Genomic DNA, 12,339 nt, shown 5'->3' with positions numbered 1-12,339 from the left:
TTTCATTAGCAAGATGAAGTTTTTCATTACAACTCATTACCTGTATTCTCCGAAAATTTCGTTTCAATGATCAGAAAATTCACTTTGAGTCAAGGGGACAAAAGGGAAAAAAGGACAGAACAATTCCTCTTGTTAATAAGCACCTCATGACATGGACAGGAATAAAATGCCACGCGAAATGAAATGGTATATAAATCTTGCCCTTTATATCCTCCAAAAAAAAAATCTTGCCCTTTATAGTTTTTAAGTGTTTTAATTTAAGGTACAACTCAATCATACCAAAAACAGAGAAATCCAATTTTAATTGATTGAAAATTATCATTAAATTTCTTTTTGACTGAGAACGACTAAAAAACATTATAGTCATTATTTTTTTTTTGGATACAATGCACACTAATACATTTTTTTTATTTTATTTTATTTTATGTTGGTCTTATAACTATTTGTGAATTAGAGAGAGAAAAGAACAAAAGAGAGAAGACTAAAGAGAAGAACATTGAAGGAAGAAGGAGTCCGTTGAACTCAGGTTTGATTTTCATATCACTTGTTTTTGTTGATTTTTTGTTTCATATAGGGTTTGGAGTTTTTGTTGTATAGTCCCTATTTGTAATAGTTTTTTTAGATATGACAACAAAACCCGTCCTGCTCAGACCCGACCACCCCCGCCTATAATTTAACGGGAAAATGCCGATTTAACTGGGTGTGAGTGCGGGTGTGGGGGAAATATGAGTTTTTAGTACGGGAGCGGGGGATACTTATACCCGCCCCGCACCCACCCCGTCCCGCACCTGCTTTTTGAAATCTATCTTATTAAATTTTATAATCTTATTTCCATTTTGTTGTCAAATAAGCACCAACCTATTTTAATATATTATTACTCTTTAGAAACATGTTTATTAAAATTATTTTGCTCTTTTGAATAAAGTTTATTAGATCTTTAATTATTAATATAATTGTTTTTTGTTGTTATGAAAAAATGTATTTTTTAAATATATTATAGAAAATAGTTTTCATGGGTGGGGGCGAGGTCAGGGCCGAAAACCCGTCCCCATTGGGGCGGGTGCATGAAAGCGGGGGTGGGGGCAGTAATGCTTAAACCCTCCCCCACCCCGCGCCGTTGCCATGTCTAGTTTTTTTAGACCACAGTGAGTCACAAATGCCACACTACCAAATGACATGTGTGCACAATGTAACACTAAGGACGAGTTTGATTAACAAAATTACATCTAAGAGACCAAAACGAAACTAAAAATAGTTATGAGATCAAAATGAAACCACAAGTTAATAAAAAATATAATTTAGCCTTATTAATAATATTAAAATTATATAATTTTCCCCCTCATTTTTATGTTAGATCAAATTTTTACCCATTTTTTCTTGACCTAAAGAATGTATAGAATCGATTTTTATGTATATAAATTTTATAAAACTTAATTGTCTTTAATATACTTGTTTCAAATTAATTCTCTAACAACAATAGTGTAACATCTGAAGAGTACAATCCTCCCATTTATTCTGATCAGCCATCATTTTTGTACCTATAATAAATAACAATAGTTAAATTTAAGGTAAAATTTAATCATCAAAAGTATTGACATAATACTAGTATAATTTAGGCACCACATAAATAATGAGAAAGAGTTTCATCTTTCAATTAGTAGTGCTCAAAATAGACAATTCTTCTTCATGACATTCCGTTTATTATGTAACAAGTAACATCTCCTTTTGTTCGTTTTAGTTTTGCTTTACCCCTGAAAATCAAACTCACTCATTTGTCCCCACTTCATTTTATTATCATCAATTCATCACACTCAACCTAAACGTTACAAAAAGCACCCAAAATTCAGTTGTAACTTATCAAGGTTAAACAAATTTTGAGCTGTGTTCTTTGCTTTTCTCTCTTTCTCTCTCTTTTTTTCTATCTATAACAAGCAACCTCTATTAGCTTCTTCATTCCGCTACCAGGTACTTAAAGAGTAAGAGGTTGTTTATTCAGTGTAAGAAATAACATACGTGCAAATTTATATATGAAATGAAAATAAATATGTTCTTGTGTTCTATGGTTTCTTCTTGAATAAGTTGTTGTGTTGAGAATTATTGATGTTCCGTGATTCTGTTCCTAAGAATTAAAATTGCTATAAAGTGATAGGATTAATGAATCTGAAGAGGATTGTGCAATCTCACTTTCATTTCATGGTTATTGTTTTATTTTTCTCTATGTTTATTAGATGTAAATTGAGTATTGTCGCGTGCAATTGCGGATATTAATCCGTCAAGTTGAGTAGGATCACATGAGTTTCAAAGCTTTCCTTAAGAGTTTTAATGCTGTTCTATTCCCAGAGATCACTAATTTTAATGATTTTTCAAGTTGTGTGTTGAACTATTTCATTGGAATTTGTTGTGCTTCTGACGACGTTTTTTCTTCTTCTATGCAGATAAGAAAGTTAGGTTTCCATATGGATTCTACAACCAAGGGTGATAGGAAGATTGCACTTGATCTTGCATCATGGATGTTCAATGTAGTCACATCTGTAGGAATAATCCTTGTGAACAAAGCCCTGATGGCTACATATGGTTTCACTTTTGGTATAGTCATAATTCATTACCTTTTTCAATTTCCCCCTCCCTGATAGGTATTAAATAACTTATTTAAAACAACTTATTTGCATGATTTTAGTGTATCTTTGGTTTAACTTTTGGAGAAGTCAAAGTTGATTTCAGAGAAGGAGAACTGATTTTGACATGTTTGGAGTTCTCAAGTAAAATTGATTTTGCCTTTTGAACTCTTTCTAACTTGAAGCTAAAATTTGTCTCTACAATTCATTTTTAGTCTTGAATTTATTGTTCAACCAATTTTTTCATTTTTAGGAGATTATCACTATATAAGATACTCCTTGATTTGTTATTAATTATCTTCTCTCTCTCGTTAAAATATAAAGGCTGATTTTTCTAAGTTCTTGTTTGACCCGTAGAATAGAAGTAGTTGCATATTGTTCAAAATCAATCCATTCATAATCATTTTTTGTCACCGTCGAACCAAACACATACTTAGTCTTGTGTTTGGTATGTATTATTGCCTATATGTATCTCTATTACAACAAAGTTAATTACTGATAATAGCACCGGATGAATTTTCAAAGATCATTTCTCTTCTATAACTAGTTGACCAAAGGGTATGTGACTTATGATTTCTTCTGATGTAATTGAGTTCTGACACTGCGTATCATATATTCATACACTATTATTTATGCAGCTACAACCTTAACTGGTTTGCATTTTGCCACAACAACCTTGTTGACATCATTTCTTAAGTGGAATGGATATATCCAAGACACTCATCTTCCCTTGCCCGATCTTATCAAATTTGTCTTGTTTGCAAATTTCTCTATTGTGGGAATGAACGTGAGTTTAATGTGGAACTCTGTCGGTTTCTATCAGGTAAAGCATCATCATAATTTAAATTTATAACTTCACGTGATAAAGACAAATATTTACTTGTTTCTTAACCTTGAGATGAAAATTTCAGATTGCTAAGCTGAGTATGATTCCAGTATCTTGTTTCTTGGAAATTGTCCTGGACAATGTGAAATATTCAAGGGACACAAAGCTTAGCATTTCTTTGGTTCTCCTTGGAGTTGCTGTATGTACAGTCACTGATGTGAGTGTCAATGCTAAGGGTTTCATAGCTGCTGCAGTGGCAGTTTGGAGCACCGCACTGCAGCAATATGTAAGTAATATGCTAACCTATATATCAATTCAGAATTTGAGTTGAAAGATTGCAATAGATCAAAATTGAATCCGTTGTCATAAAGGCGGTTCTAGAGTTGGTAAATGTGTACTGTCAGATGCAGGATGCTTGTTGTCATGTAAGTACGAATTAGTTCACCTTGTTACAAATCTAAAGTTGACAAAAACAGCCAACTTATGTAATTTCAATCGCTGGTGAGAAAATCAGCGGCTGACGGCTACCTACACACACATAATAAATCATTGATATATGTAAATATTTTCCTTTAAATTTCTCATTAATTGTTGAAATTCCTTACTTTACCATGTAAATTGAATTGCCAATTCACTTTAGAGGAGCTATATCTTTAATCATTAGTATTATTCTCAAATGCATGTTTTCTTTGTTAGACAATGGACATATGCAACACTATTTTTTATAGGCAAATTATTAGTGGTTAATTTGTTAGGAGGATTTGGATTTGTTAGTAGCAGAGATCGAGCCCTAAACCTATTTTATAATACTCATTCGTTAGAGCCTAGATCGAGCCCTGTAACATATGTTAGCTAGTTCTAGTTCTTACTATACTGTTTTATTAAGATGCCATCAACAATTTTTTGGCCTGATATTTTACTTTTACTCTGCAGTATGTGCATTTTCTTCAGAAGAAGTATTCACTTGGATCTTTCAACTTGTTGGGCCATATAGCACCAATACAGGCAACAAGTTTACTGGTTGTTGGCCCCTTTCTTGACTATTGGTTAACAAGCAAACGAGTTGATGCCTACAACTATGGATTAACATCCACCGTATGTTTCACTCTCTCTTTGTTTCTTATATGACAAATACATCTCTGGAATATGTAAAACGGTTTATCAATGTTTTTCTCCTTTTTTCTGCAGTTGTTCATTGCTCTGTCGTGCACTATCGCGGTTGGAACAAACCTTAGTCAGTTCATATGCATTGGAAGGTTCACAGCAGTATCATTCCAAGTCCTTGGCCATATGAAGACTATTCTGGTCCTTACATTAGGATTCATCTTATTTGGAAGAGAGGGTCTCAATCTACAAGTAATAGTAGGCATGATCATTGCTATAATGGGAATGATTTGGTATGGTAATGCATCTTCTAAGCCAGGAGGGAAAGAGTCTCGTAGTAGCTTGTCCGATCCTATTCCTACCACCAAAACACAAGATTATGATTTACTACCAGTAGTAGTATCTGCTGAAACTGATCACAGTGATGAGGAAGTGTAAGAAAGTGTAAGAATAAGTGTATATAAAGGGATGTGAAACTTCTACTCAAGTACATTGGAAAAGTCATGTATTCATTTGGTGAATTGGTTCATTATCTTTATATGATGTAAAAAGACTTGCTCAATTATTTTCATATACATAATCCATATATCTTTGTTTTTGTGTTACGGAGTTGGAGATAACACAAAGCTCTATCTGAGTCTATTTTTTCCATTTATATTACTAAACTCAAAGAAAATCAAGTTATTCATCACTTGGACCAGTGAGTTAATTCTATGTTTGTATCATTGTGATGAATAAGTTGATTTTCTTGTGGGTATGCAACCTATGGTCGGTATGCTAGAATCAAGTTAATCTATCGTGATTTTTTAAAGCTATGTTTTGTAGCCTTGACACAATCACGGTGGATGATCGTGATTCTGACATATCCACCGTGATATCAAACAGAAACTAAATTTAGTATGAAACACGAGATATATAACAAATATTTATAAAAAAAAACAGAGACATATAACAAATTAAAAAATTTAAAGGGGAAAAGAAACTTAACTCATAAATTGGATCTATTTTATGCTTGTCATATGTAATGCATAATTCTCTTAGAAATAAAAATGTTTTTTTTTATATAAATAGGCCTAAATAGATTTTTGGTTCCTGCAAGTATGCGTCATTTGAATTTTTGTCATTAATTTACTAATCCTTTTTTTGGTGGTGGCCGGGGTTCGAACCCCGAACCTTACATATATTATGCATTGTCGATACCAACTGAGTTTAGCTCACGAGGACAATTTACTAATCATTTTAAACAATCACTACAATTATTAAACATTTTAGTTTTTTGACGAAAAAAATATTTTAGTTTTTATCAGTTTGTTTGTTGAAGTGGATAGTGATTAGGGACGTGGATGACTGGGTTTAAATAATTGTTTGAAACGTACAAAAATAATGATTGAAACAATCAAAATCAATAATAATGAAAATTTAAAGTTTTTGTCCAAAAAAAAACAAACAGGGTTGGAGTTGTTAACTGTCAGAAGGATATTTTGGTATTTTACTAGTGTGTTTCAACCCTATTGCATGTGTATACAACAATTTTCTTCTATCTATCTACCTACGATATAAGAAAGCAAGATACTATCAAAATTATTTAACTACCCCTACTCCAACTTTTTTCCTCTACTCACAGCTCAAGGCTATTTTGATAATTTTGTAAGATTATCTACCTACAATATAAGAAAGCAAGATACTATCAAAATTATTTAACTACCCCTACTCCAACTTTTTTCCTCTACTCACAGCTCAAGGCTATTTTGATAATTTTGTAAGATAGTTGTGACATGGCAACTTCTTAACAACTTCAAATATTATATTATATTTTTACTTTTCAGATTTTTTAAGATCCAATGGTGTTGATTTGTTACACTTTGATAAAAAAAAATATTTTGGAGGCAATTTCTACACTTTCAAAATTCGAATCTAAATTTTTTTCATTCTCTTTTTCACTCACGGATTCTCTCTCTCTCACTCCCCTATTCTCTCTTTTTTCCTACTTTCTCTCTTTTTTCCTATTCATACTCTTTCATCTATAATTTTTCCTCTCACGACCTCTTCTTTTTTTCTTTCTTTTTCCATCTTCTTCATCTCTATCTCAAACAATTTGTTTCTTATGTTTTTTTTTTTTACTTTTAGAGATGGCAACTGAGTCACAAGATTAGAGATTTTCTATAAAAAAATGTGACATACATTTGAGTAGCTACAAAAACCGCAACTTCATGATTCAAATATGTTATGTTGATGTTATTGTAATTGTTGTTGTTGTGTGTGATATTTTTCATCGTAATATTTGGGTTTCTCTTAATCTCCGTTAAAGACGGATTTTTTGTGTGAAAATTAGTTATTTTGTTTGATTTTGATAGGGAAAAGCTTTCATTGGAGGTGTTGGACAGTTGTGAGTCCATGTTAAGGTTAAGATGAGAAAGGTCGAGGAGAAATTGTTATTTGGCTACAATTAAGCAAGTTGTTATTTACTGGATTGCTACTTTTTTATGCTTGAAGGATATGAAATTTAGTGATTTTTTTGGATGATTTTGCTTTGTGTGTTTATCAACAAGTTTTTATTTCTATTTTTTGTTGTAATAAATAATGCATGCTAGGTGTTTGATTTTATTCTTAACTAAAACAAATAGGATTACAATAAGCCATCACACTAAGATGTTTTTGGGATTAGTTTTTAGGAAGTAAGACCAAGAGAAGTTGATTTTTTATGTTAAAATGATACCGAGAAAAGGATATTAAATTTCTAAAAATTAGTGTTTATTACATATTTTTGAAATTGATTTTTTATGCTTTTGCGGTTTGTGTTTGATTTTTCATGTTTGACGGATATTGGTTATTGCATATTTGAGACAAAACAATTTTTTGAAAATAAGTTGCCAAAAAAATGATTTTGTGAAAGTTGAAACATTAATAATTATTTTAAACTAATAACTTACTTTCAATTTTAAGTTTTGATTGTTATACTCTCAATTTTTTGTAATGATAATATTTTCTCTGTCACTTAGATTAATGCTTCTCTATTTTGAATATAATACCCTGGAACCATTTTTTTTTTCTCTCATTTCATGTTTAATGAATTGATGAGTTGAAAATGGAACTAATTACTAATATTCCTCTTGAAATTGATATGTGATTTGTGATATTTTAGCATTGATGACCCTTTTGGAACTCCGACAACCCATTTGCAGTTCCAGCGTCCCATTTACGGTTTCGATGAGCTCCATCTTGTACTATTTATTCAAATCACAACATGTTCATGACTTTACTGATATTTCTCTTAAAATTGATGTGATTTGTGATATTTAAGTATTGGCGGCCTTTTGCAACTCCGGCAATCCATTTGCAGCTGCAACGTCCTATTTGTAGTTTTGGTAAGATCCTCCTCGAGCTATTTAATCAAAATGCAACATGTTTATGACTTTATCTACTCTGTCGTGTAAATTTCTTAATCATCTTAATATATTTATAGAATGGACATGCATATATGAGTAACAATGTCTGCTTACTTTTATACTTGAAGGTTGTATGTTGTGTGACGAACTTATTTATATTTCAATATGTTTTATGAAGAACAATGTCTGCTCAATTTTGTGCTTGAACAATGTCTTTTATATTAGTTTTGTTAATGTTAATATTTGTTATGTATTTATTATTCTGTTTTGGCCACAATTTTCAGTCAAGTTTTGATATTAGTCTGCATCAAATTTCAGTTCATTTCTTTCCATTTTCCAGTTTGCTAAACACTGATTACAACCTATTATCTCATTAAGAAATGTGGGAAACATGAACACAACACGCAAAAAAGAAAGCACTGGAGAATCGTTCGTTGACTGGTGAGCTATGTCTAATCAAATACTGATGATTTGTATTTTAGATTTGATTTTTTGATCTTTGAAAGTGACCACTCAAAGTGTTAGTAAAACTGTCTAAATACAAAAAATACGTGACATAATTTGTGTGATATTGCAATCACTCAATGTCATTGTGTTTGTTGTTGTGTTATATGCATTTGTGTACGTGATCACTCACAAAGTGTTTGTGATAGTGTCTTCAATTTTTTTTAAAATTTCAAACTATCATTTATATATTAAAAGCTCTTTCTCTCTCTATATAAAGATATTCCATAAATTATGCAACAAATATGGAGATTGAAGGACACAAGATGAAAATGGTGATCAACAATATAATAGGCATCACGTTCTTCTTCTTCACTATCAAGTTCTTCATCTGCAATATCTTCTTTAACCATTTTTATCATATTACTTTGTTTTCTTAAGCTTCACACATTCAACTGATGAAAAAGAAGGAAAAAAAAAGAGATATAAAAGAGTCACATGTAAAACAGGTTTATACACATGGTCCTGAACATAAGTGTGTTCCGGATTCTAAAGGATACAAAAGAAATGAAAACATGATGACTATCTTTCTTCAAATAAAAGTAGTGTTGCTAACTTTGTTTCCTTCTTCTTCGAATATGAATATTAATTTTCATATTTTGTTAATCTTTGATAGGAATACACGAGAAAGTTTACATTGAATACACGGTAGACTTATGAAATTAATTACATACAATATATTTATTTTTAGAGTTATTTAATGGTCTTATCCATTAACACGGGAAAGAAATAAGAGGAAGTGATTATGTGGGTTGTTGTGGCCGGGTTTAGGTTATGCACGCAAGTGTTTTTTTTTTTCTTTTCATGTTATAAAATGGGAACAGTATTGTTATACAATTTTTCAAACTTCATTTTGTAATAAAATATTAAATATATGTGAGTGTAGAGACTACTCCATCTGAAATAAAATATAAGCAAATGTAATAGTTGAAAAGTCAATGTATGTGGTTATATTTCACTTTGCTTATGTTTTATTCTTGATGGAGTATATATATATATATATATATATATATATATATATATATATATATATATATATATATATATATATATATTAATAAAAAATTATGTGACAATAAATATGTATTTTTACTGGAATATTTATCCAATATATATTTATTTATGAAACTTAACGTGAACTAATAAAATATATGTGAGTATATGAACTACATTAATGAAAATACATGTGAGTATAGGTATTTTTACTGGACCCATGAGAATAATTTGTTTTTTTAGGGCATTTGGTTAAAATTATTGTTTTTAAATATCGTCAACATAAAAATACACTGTTTTTTAAAAGGAGAACTATATATTAATAACATATATGTGAGTGTGAACTATATATTAATAATAATGTATATGAGTAATTTTTTTACGGGAATATGTCAGTCTATGTTTATTTATGTAACTTAACGTGAACTAATAAAATATATGTGAATATATGAACTATATTAATGAAAACACATGTGAGAATAGATATTTTTACGGGACAATGAGGATAATTGGTTTTTTTTTTAGGGGAATTGGCTAAAATTATTGTTTTTAAATATCGTCAACATAAAATTAAATTGTTTTTTAAAAATGAGAACTATATATTAATAAAATATATGTGAGTGTATGAACTATATATTCATAAAAATGTATATGAATATTTTTTTTTTTTACATTTTTTTTTGTAGTGGCCGGGGTTTGAACCCCATGAGAATAATTGGTTAAAATTAATTTTTTTAGGGGAATTGGTTAAAATTATTGTTTTTAAATATCATCAACATAAAAATACATTGTTTTTAAAAATGAGAACTATATATTAATAAAATATATATGAGTCTATGAACTATATATTAATAAAATGTAAATGAGTACTTTTTTTACAGGAATATGTGAGCATATGTATATAATAATTTTCAATTATAAACATAAATGATTATCTCATGTTTTTTTAGGGAATTATTATCTCATGTTTGTTTTCTATTATACATCAAACATTAAATAAATGTCATGCAAGCATACGTTATTTTACAGGATTATGTCAATATGTGTTTATTTGTAAAATATATGTGAGTGTATGCACTGTATATTAATCAAAGTATATCAGTGTATATGTTTATTTTACGGCAATATGTCGGTATATGTTTATTTATAATGGGAATTATATATTGATAAAATATATTCGAGTGTGTGAACTATATATTAACAAAATTATATCTCAGCATATGTGTTTTTACGAGAATACTCCCTCCATTTTTAAATATAAGCAAAATTGATTTTTTAGGTTCATTTATTTAATGATGTATGTGGTCCATATTATGAACCACATACATCATTAAATGAATGAACCTAAAAAGTCAATTTTGCTTCTATTTAAAAACGGAGTGAGTATGTTAGTATATGTTTATTTATGAAATTTTATGTGAAATATATTCTATTAGAACACTGAAACATATTAGTATTTTTCACGGGACCCATATTAGTATTTTTCACGCTGAAACATATTAGTAAATAAAATCCGTGACTATTTTTAATTATTATTTTTTTAATTACGCCAATACTAAAATTAGAACAATATTATAATATACTTACTATGATCAATCACGCTTCAATTTTCAAAAGTTATTTTTTTCATTCTAGAATTGGATTGCTAAAAACTCATTGGAGCATATACAATTAAAATACGGGACCTATATTAATATACTAAAAGTTCACTATTCCCATCACACCCGCGTCACGACGCGCGGCAAAGCCGCGCTACCCGTGCTGTAGCACGGGTATTTCGACTAGTTTATTATATAATTCAAAGAGTAGTTGTGGGTCCTACACAAAATCAAACCAAACGACCAAACGTAACCACGAGTCATCACAACAAGAACAACGAACCATCTTCCCCACTCTCTCTCTCTCTCTCGACCAAACACAAACTCTCTCTACCACCACTCTCAACAAGAACAACTGTGACATAGACGAATCATCTTCCCCACTCTCTCTCTCTCTCTCTCGATTCATCCACCACTCTATCTGCTAACCTTTCAACATCTTCAGTTCGTCTCAATGATAACACTTTCAACACCTTCATCGCCGCTCTTTTCTCGCCCCTGAATGATAACGCTCTCTCAAGCTATACCACTACTAGGATCTTGATGAGTGAGAATCCTGTGTTAAACATATTCTACCGATTTTTGGGACCCGTTTTACCGATTGTTGTCTCTGACTTGCCTTCCTCCGGAAATGCTGCAAGAAATTGAAATACGATTACTTTTGGAGAAGGTCCTAGCCGCCCCCGTTGGAATGCTTGGGATGATTGGCGTTCCATCTTTGGCCCCGTTCCTGAAGAAGATCGCAGCCGGCCCCGTCGGAATGCTTGAGATGAGTGGTGTTCCAAGAATAATGTGAGAAATTTTGCTGAACAAAGTCCACGTCGTAGTTTCAAGAATAGTTTCAAGAATTACAGCCCTTCAGATTGGGATGGGTGGCGATGCAAGATCTTTGTGAATGGTTCTGGTTCAAGAAAGAAGGATACTTTTGCGGCTGAAGGTGGTGGTCGCAGTAGTGTAGGAGATGGTTCACTGGCTTTGGGTGGTCGCAGCAGTGTAGGAGATGGGTCTGTGAATGGTTCAAAGACAAATACTTTTGATGTTGAAGGAGATGAGTCTGTGAATTCTTCAAGAAATTTTGCTTTGGGTGGTCGCAACAGTGTAGGAGAAGGGTCGGTGAATGGTTCATAGACAAATACTTTTGTTGTTGAAGGAGATGAGTATTTGTCTTTGAACCATTCACAGACCCATCTCCTACACTGCTGCGACCACCCAAAGCAAAATTTCTTGAAGAATTCACACACCCCTCTCCTTCAACATCAAAAGTATTTGTCTTTGAACCATTCACAGACCCATCTCCTACAGTGCTGCGACCA

The 12,339-nt window shown here is 31.3% G+C and overlaps 1 protein-coding gene across 7 annotated transcripts; it reads left to right on the top strand.

Annotated features, from left to right (window-relative positions):
- The first annotated feature begins 9 nt into the window (after positions 1–9).
- On the top strand, positions 10–5,150 carry LOC146933803 (UDP-rhamnose/UDP-galactose transporter 4-like). 7 transcript variants are annotated; one of them, XM_085705589.1, is made up of 7 exons: positions 10–186; positions 455–526; positions 2,436–2,586; positions 3,254–3,438; positions 3,527–3,727; positions 4,375–4,536; positions 4,630–5,150. In XM_085705589.1, exons 3-7 carry the CDS (start codon positions 2,457–2,459, stop codon positions 4,981–4,983), a joined length of 1,032 nt encoding a protein of 343 aa, XP_085561715.1. In that variant the 5' UTR covers positions 10–186; positions 455–526; positions 2,436–2,456; the 3' UTR covers positions 4,984–5,150. The 7 variants fall into 7 exon arrangements, with proteins under 7 accessions (XP_085561715.1, XP_085561718.1, XP_085561713.1 ...); XM_085705592.1 differs by lacking the exons at positions 10–186; positions 455–526 and adding an exon at positions 1,659–1,862; XM_085705587.1 differs by lacking the exons at positions 10–186; positions 455–526 and adding an exon at positions 1,857–1,965.
- The last annotated feature ends 7,189 nt before the right edge of the window (positions 5,151–12,339 follow it).

This window comes from Medicago sativa, chromosome 4 (genome assembly GCF_051527215.1).
Source record: "Medicago sativa cultivar Bolivia chromosome 4, Bolivia_mono, whole genome shotgun sequence".
NCBI classification, from domain to species: Eukaryota; Viridiplantae; Streptophyta; class Magnoliopsida; order Fabales; family Fabaceae; genus Medicago; species Medicago sativa.
This window is presented reverse-complemented; position numbering and strand designations above follow the sequence as displayed.

Coding starts and splice junctions, on each gene's coding strand:
- LOC146933803 (XM_085705586.1), top strand. CDS start 2,155: ATGAATCTGAAGAGGATTGTGCAATCTCACTTTCATTTCATG. Junction 3,728..4,374: donor GCACCGCACTGCAGCAATAT/GTAAGTAATATG, acceptor TTTACTCTGCAG/TATGTGCATTTTCTTCAGAA. Junction 4,537..4,629: donor ACTATGGATTAACATCCACC/GTATGTTTCACT, acceptor TTTTTTCTGCAG/TTGTTCATTGCTCTGTCGTG.